The sequence below is a fragment of the Leptinotarsa decemlineata genome, unplaced genomic scaffold, assembly GCF_025532065.1.
Source record: "Leptinotarsa decemlineata unplaced genomic scaffold, Ldec_3_MD MMD2_tig00002974_RagTag_RagTag, whole genome shotgun sequence".
In the NCBI taxonomy this organism is placed as follows: Eukaryota; Metazoa; Arthropoda; class Insecta; order Coleoptera; family Chrysomelidae; genus Leptinotarsa; species Leptinotarsa decemlineata.
In genome coordinates this window covers 14592887-14613667 of record NW_027412578.1, presented here as the reverse complement: position 1 = coordinate 14613667, position 20781 = coordinate 14592887, and the positions used below count along the sequence as shown (strand labels likewise).

The following is a 20781-nucleotide window of genomic DNA, read 5'->3' as shown; positions in this document are numbered from 1 at the left end:
CAATTGAGAATCAGTTAGAAATTCTTGCGCTCCATATGGAAATGAAGATTCGACGTGCAGATATTTTCAATGTCATCGACGGTAAGAAAATCAAATACCTCGAGTCGTCAACATATAAATAAGGAATTGGATGAAAATAACACAATAACCAATACTAGGAATTAGTTTAATTACTCTAATCGTGTAAGATGATGGTTCGTCCAGATGTATATAAAAGTCTAACGTAGCTGCAAGATTGGTTTTAATCATCTCCAATGATGCTAACTTGTTTTGGTGTTTTCAACAGTTGAGATCAGTGCTGTGATATAGTACTGGTAGAAAATGTCATTATAGTTAGTTATTTAACATGCGGCTTCTAGGCTGAAGTGTATGCAATATTGCAGGATGCAAAAAATATTAATAAATTTCCACTGTTATCATATGATTGAAGGTTTTATTCATATATTAAAAGGAGGAGGAGGTGACTGTGTCCCAGAAAATCTCTATACGAAAGGATGAATTTATATCATTTCATCAACTTATTTAAAAACGTTTTATTATTGTACAACAAAAGTGAGAATTTCGTTTTAGAATCAACTTTCACAAGGATTCGTTGATGACTCTGGAAATGGCCATGACATTGTCTCCTGTTAAAATCGTAAAGTGATTTCCATTCACTTTCATGACGTCCACTTCCTGTTGGCAAAACTGAAATTTATATGTGAATGAGTAAACCAGAATGCGTTTCACTTAGAACTAAATCATTACCTCCTGCAAACCGTAATCATTAGCTGCCGTATATTGGTTTTTGCATTGCACCCTGATCAAGGTCACTTTCCCTTGGATTTTTCTTCTCGGTCTGTAAGAGTACCCAGCACGTATCCTGTTGTAATACTGAAGGAGAGACGCATTGACTAGGTCCAAATCAGCACCTATTTTGCGGGCGACAATTGTACTTATATCTGGTAAGGCTTCCTCCCAAGTGTGCGCATCAATGTTATCGAACTGAAAAGAACACCACTACGTATGAATAAGCTCAAAACAGAAGCAAAAATGTGAAATCTACTCCACTAGATTTCTGTTATTGATTTAGTGATTCGAATAGAAGTAAGGAAGGGCTGAAGGCTGTTAGGTTACAAGTGTTAGATCTTTATCTCTAACGGGTAGATACAACCAATAGTAGAAAAGTCATAGAATTTCTTCTTGATAAATCTAGAAGACACGGAAATCTACGTATACATTAAGATGTACATATTTTTCGAATTTCAGAAATGATATTAATGAAAATATATAGTAATGCTGATTCGCCAATTCCAAAATGAAGATAACAAAATATTGCCGTTGGTTTATGTATCGTTCTGTTATTTCACGAAAGTAAAGACGGTCCCCTTACGGAGACGCCATCTATGGGAAAGACAAATGTCTCAATTTAAACGCGGGGCGGTCAGCTGCAAAGTTTCGATATCGACCGCTGAACTAGATTTGTTCTCGTAACTTTCGCTGCAAGTTTAAACCAGAACTCAATAACAAAATATTCGTGATCCAATATCAGAAGGCGATGTTTCGACCTGACATAGGTCTCATCAATGTTGCTAGGAGCATCCACGGCTGGACTCAACAGTCTTAAAGACCAAGTAAAGGCGATGATACCTTTCCCTACGAAGATGCCATGTATGGGATCGACAAAAGACTCGATCCACAGTCAACTCAATGAAAGCATACTGCTTATTTTTTGTTTATTAATAAGCCACCATGAGACGAAACTTGGTAAAACCCCAAGTTCGTGACAATATTTCAACAACATCCGTATCTTTTGCGGCGCGTTGATTATATGCTCGTCTGCACCAGGTTTAATGTTCTCGGACGGTACTTACTTCGCTTTGGGGAATATCGAGGATCGCCGCCCAAATTTTTTTCAGATATTCCACTGGTGATTCAAACATAATCTTCGCGGCACCCTTCATGAATTCGGACGATCCGTCCACAGCGACTATTGTTACTCTTTCCCCCGCTTCTTCCATTTGTAATGCGATCTCCTGCGACAGAACGGTCCCATAAGAGTACCCGCAGAGGTGGTACGGTCCTTTCTGTTGCTTTTCTCTCATAATTCCGATGAAGTAACTGGCAAAGGCGGGAACGGTGTCGAAATTAGTATTCTTTGTACACTGCAATCCGTAGACAGTCGCTTCGATAGCCTCTGCCAAGGCCTTCATTGAATCCACCCGGCCTATTATCGGGTGGACGAAAAAGACGATTTTATCGTCGTTTGGCACTCTTTTCAACGTCGTCAACGGTTCTGTAGATAGAATATACGATTGTCCCTTCAGAGTTGTCACGTCAAATTTTTTCACTGCGACGATCTTCTTGTCATTCTCTTCCATCGACGTCAAAGAATCGAAAGTGAGTTGTCTGATTTCGTTGACGCTCAACTCGATATGAAAGTTGCGGTATAGCGTCTGTTTAATTTCTGCCATCATCAGAGAATCCATCCCTAGTTGGATGAGCGTGGAAGATTTATCGATGGAATCTGAAAATAAGATTATATGACATTAAATCTAATCAGGACAGTGAAAACAATTAACCTACTATTTTGTATATTATAGTTTGATTTTACAAAAATCAATCACCAATTAGTATAATCTAATGTAATCCAACCTAACCTAACGTAACCTGCATTAGCTATTATAACTGTTGCATATCTCAATGCCTTGTATGTTACGAAATTTTGCTTTGAAAAATTTCAGTGGTACACAAAACACATGTGAAACTTTTATAATCATGAGCCGGCAAAGTTTGATTATGTGGGAATCAGGCATTAAGATAACTACTTGAAGGAATGTAAATTGACTACTTTATTTGTCCTATGTAAGTGGACATACTTGAAAACTGGCAATAAATCAAATCATCTAAATCTAAAGGAATAATATTCGTTCAGGCTAGTCTTCACTTACCTACGCAGTAGGTTCATGGACTGACGCCTATCAGAAAACAACTACTCCCCTGGCTAATATCACGAAGGGCGTTGGATTATATCCGACAGGCGTCAGTGTAGGATTCTTCACATTGAGAAATGCAGCTTATGCATAAATCATATGCAGGAATTTTATTCTGTCGGATACAATCCAACGCCCTTCGTGGCATCAACCATTAGCCAGGGGAGCAGTTGTTTTCTGATAGGTGTCAATCCATGAACCTACTGCGTAGGTAAGTGAAGACTGGCTTGAACGAATTGTTCCTTTAGATGATTTGAACTCTATTTGTAATTTGGTTCACTCTCTACACCGAATGGTTTTTCCAGAATATTTATAGACAAATCATTTCACGCGATTGAATTTTCATATTGAAATGTAATTTATGTTGATAGTACTGGTCCAAGAACGGAACCTTAAAAAAACAACGTTCGTGATAATCAAGTTTACATTTGCCAATATATGGACCAATCTTCGCAATAATAATAATCCAGTGGAAGTGGAGAAAATGTTGAAAATATATTTATATTTCAATTGTCACCACAAATGAATTCTATTGGTCAAATAAAGTTTTTATGTTTTGAAAGTTTAATTTTCTTACATTCTATAAGAATGTTTTCGAGTTTGAAAAAAATGAACGTTTGGTAAAATAAATGAGTTACAATTATATAATTGATGACTTTTTCAATTTCTTCGAGAATCCGAGGAAAAATGACTGGGTTATAACAGGCGAGTTTTTCATTGTGGTTTTAACCGGTTACAACCACCCGTTATATCGAGTTGGATATAACCGTGTTGACGAAATGTGCCTCATTCGATCCTCAACATATTTTATATTTCAGTGGCAAGTGCCCCTACTTACCTAATTTTGTGATTCCTAATATATGAGCTGTAGCTTCAGCTGGTGTTCGTCTTGTCGCTGAAGTAGTAGATGCGGTTGTACAATCCGGAAAAACGACACTACAACCTACAACGTGATCTCCCAACAATAATGTCTCCAGCGCCTTTAAAACGGAGATTATGTCTTGGAATACCAAACCCAATGATTCCTAAAAGACAATATCATTAGTTCATTGTTTATATTTCAGATGGGAGTTGAACGACCTCTAAAAGGATTGGAGAATATCAATGAAAATAAACAATCACCTGGTCCTCCTTTCCAGCTAAAATACCCACGTCTCTGATGGGTCCCCATTGAATTGCTAACCCTGGCAGTTTATCAGTTTTTCGTTGCTCGCACAACCTCTCTAAGGCAGAGTTCGCCATCCCGTAATTCGTTTGTCCGGCAATTCCTCTGGCCGAAATCGAAGAAAACATCACAAAGTATTCGAGATCCGGGCAGTGTTTGCGAGTGGCTGCGTCCATATTTTGACCGGACACGATTTTGCACTTGAATACATCTTCAAATTTCGCTTTTGTTTGGTTGCTCAATATTCCGTCTCTAAGCACCAGTGCGGTGTTGAACACACCTGAAGGAAATTGAAGGAATATTGCCACATAACTTGTATGCGTATTAAAGAACACTTGTTATGATATACATGTTGAAAGTTTAACAGAAAATAAAAGTTTAACACGACTGAAAATCTGAAAAACTAAAACCGTGTGCAGTTCTAATTTGTATGTAAATATCGATTTATTCCTACAGATCCAGAACCACCCACCATTTTATTTCTGAGAAGAGAATTTCAGTAGAGGATATAGAAGTTACAAAAATTTAAAAGTCAAAAATCATCGAAGATACAAAAACTAAATGATCTATAGCTTGATAAGTCTAAGAAGACACTTTGAAATTCGTACACTCTGCGCGTTCTCTGTACAATAACACAGAAAGCTCTTCCTACATTTGTAGGAGCTGTACTAAACTTTAAAATAGGTCCCTAGGAACTATAACCCGACAACCCCCCTCCGTATGCCTTGATTCATGAAATTATTGCTCACATGATACGTTTAATACAAACTTTTATTCATTACCTACAGCTTTTCGTTGCGCATTTTACAATAATCGTTCTAACTCAAAGACATCTTGATGACATTTGCATACATTTTATGAATCAATTTTTCAAAATACTAGGCGTTAACATAAACATAACTAATCGCCTGGTGATAACTTACCTCCGACAGACCCTAATTTCTGCGCCTCAAGCACCAACTGGCTGGCTCCTTTTAAACAACCAGTATCTGCATCGGAAACTTTCACGGTAACGTTTTTGAAAGACGACCATTTTTTTAAACACATCCCTTGGTAGCCGTTCAACGTCTTCCTCCTAGAGTTTAAAACGATTTTGGTGGCTCCTCTTTCAATCAACCAGTTGGCCAGTTCGAGCCCGATGCCTCCCAGGCCGCCTACTATGATGTACGTTTTCGACGGGTCAAAGTAGATTTTCGGGGTGGCGGCAACGGTTCTCGCGGGTGAAGGAGAAGACGCATTTTCATTCCGTATATTTATAAGGACTTTTCCTTTGTGGGTTCCCGTTGATAAAAACCTGAACGCGCTTTCTATCTCATTCTCGTTGAAAACGGTCGGCGGTAGAGGTTTCACCACACCGTTCTTGATACCTTGAAAAATTCAGTAAACATTAACCATCTAACGGAAACTTCTAACTGAACAAACACTTTATTTGATACTTTCAACAGTTTCGAGTGAAGAAATGCCGTCATGCGCGAGAAGTATTGAACATTTTAGAATTTTCAAACTTTCGAAAAAAATCCATCCATTACCTTCTTCGAGTAACTCGTGAATTTTTCTAGTAACTTCGTCCTTCAAGCCGAAATGATCCTCTAATTGGATTCCGTGAAAGCTGCAGTCTTTGAAAAACAAACTCGAATCTATAGGAGTCCCCCGTGTGAAGTCCATTTTTCCGATTTCCAGAAATCGCCCTCTCTTCGCTATACATTTTAAGGATGCTTGGAACAAGTCTCCAGCCAGCGAGTTCAATACCAAGTCGACGCCTCTGCCATTCGTTTCGCACATAATCAATTTGCGAAAGGACTTATCTCTGGAATTACCTGCAAACATATATGAATAGTTTACTGTTCTCGAATTATCGCCTATCACTCGTCTCACCGATATATTTGTCCAGCAATTCTGGAAACATGTTTTTCAGGAATTCCCTTTTTTCTAACGTACTGACAGTCGTGAATACTGTGGCTTCCATGCCGAGAGCTATGGAAATAGCAGCTAGACCGATTCCTCCTGTTCCAGCTTGAATCAGTATTGATTCTCCTCTTTTCATCTGCCCCTTCATTATCATTGCATAAAAACACTGACGGAAAAATGCAAAAGGTTATTCGAAATGCTTCAATGTTTTAGTTGAAAAAAACTCACCGTCGAGTATACGACCGGCACCGTTGCAGCTTCTCGCAGATTCCACGTTTCGGGCACTTCCCACGTCAGGATCGGATGAGCTCTCACTTGCAAAGCCAAACATTCGACCGATATTCCCATAATCCTTCGTCCGGTCGAAGTTATTCCGGAGTATTCAAAACCCAGATTGGTTTCGACTGCCGTCGCATTCTGATCTAGATCTATACCCAACGATGCTGTCGCAACCAATACATCTCGAAAGTTCAACGACGAATAGTAAACGTGAACCAATTCTTGATTAGGAAATCTGAAAAAATAATTTTTACCCAGATCAAAACGGCAATTTTGCTCATTACTATCTCGTGGTGGCCAGGAAACCCCATACGATTTCTTGGTTCGCCACTCTGGTTAATGAAAAAAGTTTCCATGGCTATGAATCGAACCGTGGTCGCCTTGATGAGAGGCTGGTGCTTAGCTCTGCGCTAACGCTGCCGTTAGCTATGTTGATACTGATAGTATGTATGTACAAAATTTATCACTTTACGATGAATCATGGCAAGTTCTGAAAAATTGCAGTCCACCTCTAATTCGTGCTCGGATCATGTTCAAACTGGCATCATTGTCGATGGAGACAAAACATAGCTGCTGTCGATGGCACATTGTTCACGCATCATTCAAAACGAAAAATACACTATAATTCATACTCACATATTCAAACACGAATAGCACAAAAGTGAAAAGAAAAGTAAAAAAAATCCACGTACATCCACTTATAATTCAAGAATATAGCTTTTCATGGTCGACGTCACCATGGGAGGTTGGTAGGCTGTGGTTGAATGGAACTTGTAGCAGCAAATTTTTCGTCTGCTACTGCGGAGCAGTAAATCCAAGTTGTCAGCGTTGCTGAGACTTTGTGTTCGCAGTCACGCAAATACCACTGAAGATGTCTGCCAAAGTAGCAGATGAAACGTTTGGTACTACATGGCCTAACCAGCCCAGATTTTGTTCTCTCTGATTCTCCTAATTATTAATAAGTATCTATTAACTTTCGATTTCAACCATAAAAAATTATAACGAACTCACTGCGGCAATGACAACGGCACGGGTCTCTGAATCCACTTGAACGTAGATAAATCTCCGAGAGTTTCGATTGACAAAGAAGCGTTCTCAGCATTTGTTGTTTGGCTCTCCAAGACTGGCAAATAAGAGAAAGTTCCCCACTCGAAGTCCCTCAATACGTTGATAGTAAGATTTTTCTTCAGCTGTGTCCGAAACAAGTCGACATCCATAGAAAATTTCTTGGTGTTCATGTCGATGAATAAACATTTATAAGATACATCGCTTTCAGCCAGCAAGCACTTCGTTAGGCCTACGATTCCGCTGGAAGGTTCTTCTTGGCTTAGTAGGTACACAGTGCCATGCCAGCTGCGTCGACTCACTTCTTTCAGGTCCTCTAACCATCTGAAGTCGTTGTTGCTGATGCGGATTATTTCATATTCCTTGGGGAGTTCTGAAAATAGGAGATTAATGGACAAGCTTATACAGAATTTGTGAAACTAAACAGAAGTTAAACAGCTGTGACTATATGATTGATTAGATTTTATTCGAAATATTCTGAATGTCATAACTTTGATGCCACAAAAATTCCGAATTCAGTTTTCAATATATTTATATTTTACTTTAACGAAATAATTCAGAAATCATAAACATAGTTTACCTGTTCTGGGCTTTAGAAGGTTGATATTATTTCGGTTAGAACCAGCTCGGAAAACGGGTAGAAAAAATTCATCAACCGTTTTAGAAACACTTCCGAAGTGTAGAACAAATCCATTCGGTGTCAAACTTTGAACCATCGAGTTCATCTGCATGTCGGTAGCAACTTCTTCATCCACAATGATCACGTCAAATTTAACGTTATCATCAACTTGAGAAAATTCTTTCTCGAAATACTCGTACCTTACCAACATCTGCTTGTCGAGAATCGATTTCATTCTGACCCCAAACTCGAGTTCGGGACGGGTGCCTTTCACTTGCAAAATTTTCAATTTTTTGATGAGGCCGATGGAGTTCTCTGCGATTATCTGAAAAGTAATTCTCATCGAGGTTTCAACATCGTACCGGCTGTTCGAAGGGGATTCGTAGCTGACGAAGTGAAAAGTCTCTAAATACGGGTCCGGCTGGGTTCTTCGACGACGAGGCGCTCTGGACATGCGGGTTCCGGTTATTTCTATTCCTCCCGCTCTGAGTACTCCACAGGAACGGTTCTGTTCTAAAGGAATTACTGAAAACAATATTTACTGTATTATACTAGAATCAAAATGAAGGTCAGACAAGATATAAGTTTTTTATTAAACTTGGGGACGATGCACTACTCTAGCATTGTTTGCTTCAGTGACGTAGCAAGAGATGTTGCACTTGTTGAAGATGTTGAGTTTGTTGGTTGAGAAAAATTCCAAAAATAACCGTGTGCGATCCAGAGGCTATAATTTATCTGGAAGTGTTTGACGGTAAAGTTAGGTGCTGCATGCAGCCTGTAACCTGATTTATGAATCAATCCAGGAGAGATACATACGCATAAGAAAATACATATTTCGAAATAAAATCTCGAAACAGAGCCTACTGTGTAGGTATGTTGGGCAAAGAACATATCCCTTCTCGATACAGTCTTCGGACTTATTTCGATTTCTGTTAGAGAGTTAGTACGAGGGATGTTTCTTTTTCGCTTTTGGGGCTTTGTTGACGAGAGATAGAGATCTCAGACGAAGGTTTATTACATACAGTGGAGCCGCGTTGAAGTCAGTCGAGTCCCAGCACACTACTGTTTGGGTCGGATCATTCCTGCACCGATTAGAGGTAATACCTTGACTTCTCTCTCTTGTGGAATTGGCCGTGGTGGTAGTGCGCCCGACTCACGATCGGAAGACCGTGGGTTCGATTCCTGCCTCGACCAGATACTTTTCTCGAGAGAATTTATCTGGTTGAAGCTGGGGTGATTCTGCAACCGTGTTAGGAATCAAACGTTAAAAGGTAAGACCTCGTTAGTCCTTAGCTCGCACAAGTTTCTCAACTTCTGAGAGTTGTCGTTCGTATGGGGGCGACAGCTGATTAACGGAAAACAGATTTTAAACAGATTTTTTTTCTTTTATAGGTATACAAGTATACAAGGACAACTTAGTATATTCATTTTGAAGTTTGAAATAATGGTCACATACAATGAAGTAATTTGAAAGCTATTTAGACGATTACGATATTATTCTTCATCGAATGAAACGTTAGTACACATTATAATTGGTCTTTTCACCATAAAATTCAAATCAAGTTTTTGGCCTCATTATGAAATCAAGCAAACTATCAAATCGGATGTCTATCTCTGTTTTGAAAGTAAAACTGAGAAAGACATCTGATTTTTCTCTCGATGCGAGAGTTCACACCCGTATTGAAAATGAGATACCCGAGAAGTTATCGCAAAAATGAAACAATCGCCCCAGAAAATGAATTCAAGCGGCATGACAAACGCGTTGCGTCTCAATTGCGTTGGTTGAATTGAATTGAAATTGATAGTTGCGAATATAATTTTGTTTGAATGAATTAGTTACTAGTTAGTTTACCTCGCTTTGATGAGGGAGTTGACATGCGATTGTGTGATAGTTGGAACAAAATGATGAACAATGAATCTTGCTTCATTTACTCCTACCAATGAGCAGCTCAATCCATACAATCCGTTCAAACGTTCCAGACTATTCCAGAATGTTCCGGTATGTTCTAGGATTTTGTGGGATGCTCTGGAATATTCTCGAATGATCTGTACTGTTCTAGAGATCTAAACGTTTAGCTCCTTTATCGTCAAAAGCACGCCCTCCATAAAAACGGAAGGGAGACAAAGGGCTGCTACACCTTATAACTACATTGATGGTTTCAGAATGATTTGGAGATATACCAGGATGTTTCTGAACGTTTCAAATTTTTCCCGAATATTCCACCAAATTTCAGAAAATTTCGGGATGTTCTGGAATGTTATGAAATTCTCTCAAATGATCTGTAGTGTTTCCACCACCGGAACATAAACTTACTAATAATATGTATTCTACTTTTTACTGTAAAAGGTTTACAAAACCGTAGCACGTGTTTTGCTATACAATATAGCTTTCCCAAGTATGAGTACCCTAGAACAGGAACATTTTTCATGAATAGATGAAGAGAGGGGGCTACTACACCCTTGATAGTTCCACAAGGATCCAGCATGTTGCGGGATTTTACAGAACTTTCCAGACTAGTTTCGAACACTTCACAACGTTTCGGGATGTTCTAAACTGTTTTAGAATTCTATAGAGGGCTCCGGAACTTCAAGCCCTTATATCTTGAGAAGCATGCCCTTCAGCTAGAGACGGTAATCTTCATGGACAAACTGAGGTGACAATTACGACGAAAAAAAATTTGACTAAATTTTGTGATGAGTGTGCGAAGCCGGACCGGAACCCTAGTGAAACATTATATAGGGATATGTCGCGAATATTTCAAGGCACGAAGGCAAATCTTCCAAAAATAAAAATACTTCACAAACCTCTATGAGCATTCACGACTTTCAAATGACCCACTGGATCTATAACCACTTGTTCGATACTTATCGGAAAATTCAGTCCTCTGCGATGATCTGTCAAGATCATCGGATGCAGCATCCCATCCATGAAGCTAGTGAAAGTTCCGGTCCATTCTATTTTCGCTGCGAGTCCGTCAACGTCGCATTCAGTGATCGCCTTAAACGAGTCTCTGTACATGTAACGCCTCAAATGGCATTCTTTATACAGATCTTCGCGAGACAGTTTGGGATACAGCCTGGAAAAAATTGGAATTGAATTGCTAACAAGATAAAATATTCTAACGTATTGTACCCGTTGAATCTTGAATCAACTTCGGGTGGCATCTCAAGGAATTCTTTGGAAACATCTTGAGGTACTCTTATTTTTCCCGATACCACTACAGATCCGCCCTCGAATATTTCAAAGTTCCCAGATTGTTTGAAAATATTTATGATGAATTGGATGTTTTCTTTGTCCGATAGTACTGTTGCTCGATTGAATTTTATGTCCTCGATCACTACAGGAAGTTCTTCTGTTTCTTTCATATATAATTTGGCCATCACCTTCCATATCAGTTCCTAGAAAATAAAGAACAATTAGCAATCAGAGAGTACTTTTAGATATAGATCTGACAATTGCCCACAATTAAAAATGGCGGCACTACATTTTTTGTCACCGTCTCTCGATATGCGTTCCTATAACCAAGTTAGCATCATCAGGAGATTATTATAAATCCAGTTTCTTATCTCCTGGTGATATTATACCTATCAAATAAAAAATATTGAATTGTTTATATAAATTAAGAGTGTTTGTTGATAGATTATCTACATTTACAGAAAAAAATTCTGCAGTGGTGAGTGTTCTTGGCAAATCGGCAAAATATGAATTCCTTGGCCCAATTATAGACGAAAAATTGATCTGGAGTAAATATATGACTTTGAAAAAAATTTCATTACGTTCCATACAGAGTGCGTCGTCATATGTTCTGATTCGAAATCGAAGCATCTATTTTTCTTCAACTTATTCAAAATTACATTTCTTGCATGTTTGTACATCGATTCCCAATCCACGACGGCCTACTTGTTGTTCATTCATTTCCAGAGTAATCAATTAATCGACTATCAAGTTAGTGGCGTTTATTATTCAATTCATATTAAGATTTATATTATCATCTGTATTTTTGAAGTGAGAACTAGAATTAAGTCAAAATTGATTGTGAAAATTGCATAATTACTATCATGGATAGTGTTATTCATTTTCATCAAGTAACGAGTCGGTGTATTCATAATATGAATAAATTAATGAAGAAATCGTATTACTACAAATGTTTAACGGTTTTTTACTTCCTCTTGATATCTTCACTTATTAAGATTGTTTATATTTTGCACTACAATAATACTTACCAAATATCCAGTGGCAGGCATCATGATTCTGCCGTCGATGAAATGCCCCTTGAGGTAGGAGTATTTCTCGTCAGATACGTCAACCGAAATAGCATGTCCAAAGTGGTCTGCGTGCTTCCAGAGCTCACTGAACCACGAGCTGCTGTGGTCCCATTTGACTAGTGGAGACAGCATTTTGGTTCCGCGACCAACAGGAAAGGAAACGTCTGGATAAAAATTTCTGAGGTTCGGTTGCGCCCCCTCCAGATACATTCTGAAATAAACCTTAAATTTCAGTCCTGCATCAATGATTTTAATCAACTGAAAATTATGTTTATGAAAGAGTGTCGCTGTTCATGGTTTTTACGGCCCACTTCGTTATTTCCAAATGAAAGAAGTATCCAATAAGATTCTAATGACGTACACTGATCTCAACAATTTTTATTCTATGACAGTTTTTCAAGATGTGGACTTTTCTGGTCTATGGAATCAGATATGCGCCACTTGCTCTTGGAAAAGTTTTATTAGATCGTTTAGTCTAAGGAACATACTGTTTATTACATTCCTCATGACTCATGTGATTGAGTCTTTACATGCAGTTTAGTACACACAAAATGAATCTGTTCCAATTGATTACTTACCTGCCAATAGCAGAAAGAAGAAATTGCTCATTCTCGTCGACCCATTTGCTAGCCAAGCTGACATTCACCACATCGGGACCGAATTCTGTCTTCAATATTGACTGAAACAATCCGTGGGGTGCAATTTCCACAACTAACGCGTTTTCCGGTATATGATCGTATACTCTTGCGAACAATACGGGATTCAGATAATTTCTATAGTGATACTCGGGACTATTCCACTTTGTCCACGATTTGTCCATCTCACCGTCAGGCACAGAAGTCGAAATCCATCTAGCAGATCTTGGCTTGACCGTTTTAATCGCTTTTTTGCAATACTCTAGCATCAGTGGTCCAGTGTCGGCAATATATTTCGAATGAAAAGCAATTTCGCGTGTGTCGAGCATTTTCGCGAAAATTCCTTGAGATCTCAATTTATCAAGCATGGTTGTCATCGGAGCTTGCAATCCAGATATGGTCAAATTCGATTTTCCGTTGTGGCATGCTATGAATGTGTCTTCCGGAAGTATCTGTTCGGCCTGTTGTTTCGTGAGACCGACAGCTGCCATCAATCCCTTGGGAAGCGGTACCGAAGTGCTTGCTTTCCCCCTGGCGTAGGAGAGCAGGACAGTTTCTTCGGGGGTCAAGGTTCCATCAGCGTAACCGCAAGCTATAAATATATAAAATATTATTTGATCTACTACATGTAGTATATCGCGTCGTAATTCGATGTCTGCAATTACCTAGATGTCGTAACCTTCATAACTCTATTGGATGGAGGCATAACAAAGGGCCAGAGTCACCCTTTCACCCAAAGGAAGACAAAAATACATGCAACAAATCCTAATTTTTCGTGGCAGATCAGCGGATGAACTTTACAACCTGCACTGAAAATGTTGGAGAAAGCTTTCGGCAATTATATCAAGACAGGTCACAGAAATCTATATGTTGATGAGGACTAATTGTGTGATAAGCCTCTGGTAAGGAAACTACTTATAATATCAGAACAGCTCAGCAAAAGTGCGGACCACCAATCAGGAGTTAGCATTTGCATGGATGCGTCTCTATCGTCCCTACCACACCCTGAAATTACAACACGTGTGGACACACTCGTGTTTGTTATATCTCGAAGTCTCAGTCGTTTCTGAGACTTCGAGATATAACTTTTGTTCTCGCAGTCAACGCACATACATCTGATGTTTTTTTTTTCTGATTGATTCGGCCGTTACTTCATGAATTAGTAATTAGTTTTTGAAATTACATCTGATGATGTCTGCCGCAATGTCAAACGAAACATTTGATACTTCAGGTTCCATTTAACTACGGCCTATTAAACCACATATAAATTCAACACAAACACTATCCTTACGAAAAATCAAAACTGAATAAATAGGAAAAACTCAACAGTTCTTGGGACTCAACGAAATTAAAGACAATAGTAGCAGCTAAGTAAGAAAAGAAAAGAGAAAATTTCATGCGTGTGGTGATCAGTAATGCTATGTAGATGGTAGTAAAATTGAAAAAAAATGGATCGTAAAACTCCAAATACACGGAAGCTACGATCAAAAAAGTTCGAAGAAACAATTCTGCACATATGGGTAAAAATTGTTTGCAGAAGAGAGAAGAGAGAGTGTATAGGTTTTCGTGAGAAAGTTGACGAAATCTCTACTTGAATATTTTCAGTACTTTGAGCAATTCCAAATTAGTTGGTGAACATCATAGATTCTAATGTTCGCCGGAATACCTATTCACAAAAATAACCACATTCGGTTTCCATTCAGATATCCTTTTTTTGCTTATCAAAATATCAAAGATTGTACTTCAATCAAATAACTTCTTACCAGTTTCCCCCAAGGAATGGCCAGCGATTCCATCTGGAAAAATCCCCAATGAAAACAAAACACTCGTCATTGCAACTTGGATGGCCGTTATTGAAACGAAAACGTTTACGTAATTTTCAAAGAGTTTCGGCGATCCGTTCATTATTAGACCCTCTAAGTCGATGTCAAAAGGTTTGAGAGCTTCAGCACATTTCAATAAAGTCTCTCTGAACACTTTGATGTGCATTAAGTCTTTACCCATTCCGATCCATTGCGATCCCATACCTGGGTAAATGAACCATACCGGTCTCTTTTCGGGAGTATATTTTTTGATTTCCCTAACAGGGTGATCTCCCAGAACTAAAAACCTGAAAAAATTCAATAGAAACCGGCTTCGGTCTACATCAAACAACAACATTTTGTTACCTACCCTCTGAAAGGGTGACGTTCAATGTTATTCTTGTGAATTTCGTCGACGAGTGCCAAGAACTCTTCGTCGTTTTGGCCTTCTTCAACCCCTTTCAAAAAGTGAGCAACAGCTTCTTCGGTTCTGCCGGATACTAGAACTAATCGATTTTTTGGGAGAATTGCATTCCTCAAATTCTTTTTTTCATGTGACTTCAACACAGCGTGGGCGTTTGCGCCTCCAAGTCCAAAAGAATTCACCCCCACTATTCCACCTTCCCAGTGTAAGTTTTCTGTCACAACCTAAAATTGTACACGAAATATGTGAATTGATTAGGAAATCGTCGATTCTACACAAGAAAAATATGAAACTGCAATGAGTGCGATGATTTATTTAAGGATAGAGAAATTGGTAAGGTACTGGTAATGTATTTGAATACTTCAAAGATAGAAGTGAAAATATACAAAGAAAAAAAATTCAGAACTGATATAAATTGTGTTGATAATATATGAAATTATTTTCAATATAATGTACAATTCGGATGATATGTTGATTCAATGTTGAAAGATCACGCAGATGGTATCTTTATAATGAAGAACGTCACGTATTACGACTCATGGCGGCCTGTTGCAAAGCCAAACATAAACCAATTTCTCAATTAAACCTGTGCTGTCGTTTGTAACGGCTCTATCCGTAATTGGAATCAATTGGAATTCACACTAATTTCCAACATATTTTTAACAGTTTATTATACTGGCACAGATACGTAGATAGATACGTAGTAAGTGTGTGGATTTTGTTAATTAGATTCACCCATCAATTAAATACATTTCTGAAATGGATATGACTAATTCAATACATTTTCTAAAAACGACTATTACCAAACACGATCCATGTTATACTGACATTGTCATACATAATTCATCGACACATCCCTATCAAAAATAAAGTAGCAGCATTCAAAAATATGCTTCACAGACTATTTGATATTCCACTGTTGAAAAATAATTTTCAGATATTACTGAATTTTATCCAACAACTCGACATCAATAACGGTTACTAAGTAGATCATATCGACTCTATTCTTTCCAAAAAATTACGAAATCAAGTTATTTACCAAGTCTTAGGACATTAACATACTATGGTGAACCCACCAAAAACATCGCTCGTTTTTTAAAAAGGTCAGACTTGTACGTAGCTTACATGAACCAACAACGACTGTTGAAATATTACATTTCGAAGACAATGGTTCCAAATTCAATCTTTTGGAATGCTTAGAAATTATTAGATTTAACAATTCTGAAAATCTACCGAATCACTATATAGAGTTGAATTTTCCACCTCGTCTGATCTAATGAGGAAATTGGTATTATATGTCTTTGATATTATATGTCAATTTAATGAGTTTGTTAAAATTCTTCTCACTATATTTGAATTATCAATTAGTTTTCACTAAATTCATTTAAAATTTTTAGTCAATAGGTAGGTAGAAGGTCATATGATACAAAGTGTCATTATATATAAAGCACAAATTCAGTAGAATTAACTCTTGAGAAATCTATTGTATAGCGAAACAGGTATTGCGGTTGTTTCAGTTTTGTAAACTGTCCAGTGAAAATCTCACAATGAAGTGTAACTTGAAGCCAAATTTCGCCTAATAAGAAACCCTCTTGTCTTTTCTGGCAAGCAGACCGGAACCTGAAAGCTTTGCATTTATAATCAAAACGCAGAGCTGATCTGATGTTTACATATCAGTAGTAAAGTTATTACTAATCAGTAATAATATTACCTTCAGTTTGTTATCCGATATTCCTGGTAAAGTTGTGTCCAAACTATTCACATGTAGATTTGCTGGTATAACTCCTGATTCCATCGCTATGATGACCTTCGTAAGAGAGGAAAGGGCAGCCGAGCATTCTGAATGTCCCATATTGGATTTGATGGAACCGATAGGTAGAGGTTTCTCTCGTCCTTGACAGAATATTTGCGATAAGGCTCTACATTCTTGCAAATCTCCAACGGAGGTTCCTGAATATATTGGATAGTAAGTGGTAGCAAAGGTTTTAAATAAAAATATAGGTAATCCGTTAATGTACAAAATAATAAGTAATAGGGAAGACATTCTGCAGGTGAATAGACCTTACGTTCGAAAAAAGAATGGCAAAGAGGATCCTAATGGAGCTGCTTTCAGAGTCTCATCTCTACTGTGATGGAACCTTATGAATATTACTGGAGTTTTTTCCCAAAACCAAATCGTTATTTTTAACACCTCGACACGTGTTTCGATCACCAAGTGATCATCTTCAAAGAAAAAGACACGTGAAACTAGCCTCGACAAGATTATCAAACTCATTTTCCGGATTTATTGGACGTGGTCTACAGGTTTTTTGACATTTTGTGTGTCTATTGCAGTCGTAGACGAAACTTCAGACAAAAAACTGGAGACCACGGTCAACAAACCCGGAAAATTGCTTTGACACATTTGTCTCCGATCGTAAAAGTTCACTTCAATTATCTTTTTCTGTACAGTAGAAGCAACGGTTTTAATGGAAAACTCTTTATTTTTCTTTTCATTTATTATATTTAAAGGAAGAATTTTGAAAAATTTTACACCTGTAAAAGATGGACAGTTTTCAAAAAACGATGTAGAGTGTTTTTGACGCCATATCAAATGACCATGTCTCGGACTCCCAATTTGGTATTGTCTGACGTTTCCTAACTTGACCACTGATTTAGATTGAATATGTTCCATAATTCATAAGTAAACGGCCTCTATTTTATCGTGAGAAATATAAACGTGCGACCGATGATTTTGAGAGTCATCAGTAATTATTTTGTAATATATAAATATCGATTTAGTGCCGAGCCTTACCTGTTCCGTGTGCTTCGACGTAACTGACTTTCCTGGGATCCAAACTGAGCTCCTGGTAAATTTCCTTGAGCAGTATAACTTGTGCTTCGGTGCTGGGAAAAGTCATCCCTTCTTTCTTGTAACCATCCGCATTCGTCTTCGCCCCGAGAACCGTAGCATAAATTCTCCTGCTGGTACTCTCTCGCTGTATCAGGAAACTGGCTACAGTTTCAGAGCGACTAAAACCATTCCTGTCGCTTTGGAAAACTTTGCATTTTCCATCCGGAGAGAGAACATTTAGGTCTGTGAACCCTTTGGTGTCGTTCGGGTCATAAAGGATTTGACCCACACCCACTATTGCGTTCTCTATCATTCCCATTTTCAAGTCTCTTACGGCATTTGCTAAGGCGTACATTCCGCTCGAACATCCCGTATCCAAGGAAAAACTGGGACCCCGGAAATCGAAACAGTACGAGATTCTATTTGCCGCAATGCTCGAATAAAAGCCTGTAATAGCATACCCTCTGGGGTTTTGCTTCCAGACCTCGTCCAAGCTCGTGACTGAAGTTATTCCAACGTACACACCTGAAATTTAATCGACCGTTTCATTGAACTATATATCTAGTGAATACGAATACCTACCAGTTTTAGTTCCCCTTAGCTCTTCTGGGTTATAGCCCGCATCCACAATGCATTCGTAAGTTGTCTCGAGCAAAATTCTATGGCGGGGATCCGTATAGTTGGCTTGGGTGGCGTGGATTCCGAAATAAGTATTATCCAATTTATCTATTTGCGGTATAACACCACTCCTACGAGGTGTTCCATACATTCCTGAAAATACCTTGAGTAGAAAACGGCGACGAAATCTGCCCATACCAAGACATCTAAAGACAGAAGATAGAGTCCACGTTAAAGTAGACTGTCCAAAACGGGCCGTTACGATGTTAAGCTTCGATATCGACCACCCAACGAGTTTCGTCCTCTGCAGGTTTCACTGTAAGGCAAATAGCATTCGTGTTTCAACATCAGATAACGCTGTTATGGGACATGGTTCCAACTAGTTAGCTAGATGTGAACACTGCAAGATGACGGATGTCGTTCAGCAGGCTTTACAGCAGACCTATTTGGGGGAGCCCCTTTTATTTTTTATATTCATGGGTTGAGTCGTCTGTCGATCCTATAGTGAAATTTTCAGCGGAATATGTTATTGCCGTTTCCTACAAAGGCTTCTACTTCAAGGGCAGTTGGTCCAGCAATGCATTCGCCTAGCACCACTAATGAGACCTATTTTGATCTAAACAGTGTTGTTGGTTTTAGATCACGAACGTTTTCTTTCTGGTATCTGGTTTCAATTATGTCGTGTGTTTTGATTCTGATAACGATGGAAGGTGTATTGAAATATTATTAAACGGATATACAAAACAAACGTGATTAATGGAGATGATGACTGTACTTACGAAAATGTCATCGTGTCACGAAAGATAAACATCCGATCTACAATAAATTCATAAAAAATTAAAGAAAAACCTGCTAGAATTTAGATCAGCTGAAAAACAGGTTGAGATCACCCCTTAACTCCGGAGTAATGATTCAAATTAATTGTTTCTCCCAAATGTTGAATGCGTTTCGGCCCGGTTCAGAAAAAAAAACATTATCTCTTTCATACGCTATGTTTGATGGTTTCTAATGAGTGATTTCTTTCGGTGAAACTATGTAATGAATTATTGTGAAGCACCTTCGTTAGACGGAAAAAAGATTTTAGGCCGGCAGTTAAACCTTGCGGTACTTTTTCAATAACTCACTATGTATCCTCACAGACAAAAAATAAACAGAGTAGGCTAGATTGTATATATGTATAAAAAATACTTGTATATTTATTGTAATTCTTCCTACAATTCAAAGAAATACCTATTAAACCATTATGCATTTTAACAAAATCGTTTTTTACCTATATTCTGATTAATTTTAAATAGATACTTTTTTAAACCATATTTTCAAAACACTTATAATATTCACAAAGAAATCAATGATATCCTGCCCCCTGGTAAAACACTCACCTGCGGGATATCTTTTATCGTTGTCTGTAACCAAATCAACCCCATTCAAGAGGGCCTCTTTGAACTGATCCACATTTTCACACTCTGGAAATCTGCCGGCAATCCCAGATATTACTATTTTGTCAAAAGTTTCCATTATCACTTAAAGATGATTATTTTACTTTGTCAGATAAAAACTTATTGAAAGCGTGGAAGAAGACCGACAAACGACAAATGTTTAACGGTTTCATACAATAGGAAGTAACAGTTACATAATTCTGATTGAACTTGTGTTTTGATGATGAAATGGGTCAAACCTTTTGGATAATTTATAAAGCAATTCATTCAAATGCATTGTCAATATTTAGTAGATAGAAACTAAATTCTGTAAAGTCATGGTTGAGATTCATCGGCACATGACACACTGTTGAAAAAATATCTGATTGGTTGCGGCTACTTTGCAAGTGTAGATATTGTCTTTCGATTAACGTTGAAATATTTTTTTGCCTTTCAACTTTTCTAACAAAGCCGAACTTCGACATTGAAAGCCGAACGAAATTCATTTTCTTCCTTTTCCTGCAATTTTCACTGCAAGGCAACTGATTTCAACTACGTCTCTACGATGAAATAAGTTCTAATAAAAAAATCAGCTTGTTGCATTTTCATCAGTAACAGAAGTCTAATAGTTTTGGATTATATATTTTATATTTTCAATTTATTTCTGAATGGATTTTTTCTTTGTTAATTTTATAATTTTTTTCTGAAATATGGCTCTGATCTACAATTCATTTGTAACATTTATTTATAATTTATCGGATCCTAAAAAAAAGGTATTGA

The 20781-nt window shown here is 37.9% G+C and overlaps 1 protein-coding gene across 2 annotated transcripts; it reads right to left on the bottom strand.

The window, feature by feature from the left end:
• Positions 1–517: 517 nt before the first annotated feature.
• LOC111503529 (fatty acid synthase) lies at positions 518–20225 on the bottom strand. 2 transcript variants are annotated; one of them, XM_023157858.2, is made up of 21 exons: positions 19966–20225; positions 18551–18739; positions 17930–18493; positions 16847–17085; positions 15082–15359; positions 14673–15019; positions 12853–13501; positions 12233–12485; positions 11142–11407; positions 10814–11085; positions 7970–8533; positions 7336–7762; positions 6274–6559; positions 6013–6211; positions 5667–5954; positions 5061–5504; positions 4095–4417; positions 3811–3997; positions 1854–2506; positions 748–984; positions 518–687 (listed from the first exon to the last, which is right to left on the bottom strand). In XM_023157858.2, exons 1-21 carry the CDS (start codon positions 20099–20101, stop codon positions 580–582), a joined length of 6909 nt encoding a protein of 2302 aa, XP_023013626.2. In that variant the 5' UTR covers positions 20102–20225; the 3' UTR covers positions 518–579. The 2 variants fall into 2 exon arrangements, with proteins under 2 accessions (XP_023013626.2, XP_074033685.1); XM_074177584.1 differs by having other exon boundaries at positions 18551–18902; positions 19966–20104.
• Between the last annotated feature and the right edge of the window lie 556 nt (positions 20226–20781).

Coding starts and splice junctions, on each gene's coding strand:
- LOC111503529 (XM_023157858.2), bottom strand. CDS start 20,101: ATGGAAACTTTTGACAAAATAGTAATATCTGGGATTGCCGGCAGATTT. Junction 17,086..17,929: donor CGTCGAAGCACACGGAACAG/GTAAGGCTCGGC, acceptor CAATATATTCAG/GAACCTCCGTTGGAGATTTG. Junction 6,212..6,273: donor TGCCGGTCGTATACTCGACG/GTGAGTTTTTTT, acceptor TTTTTCCGTCAG/TGTTTTTATGCAATGATAAT.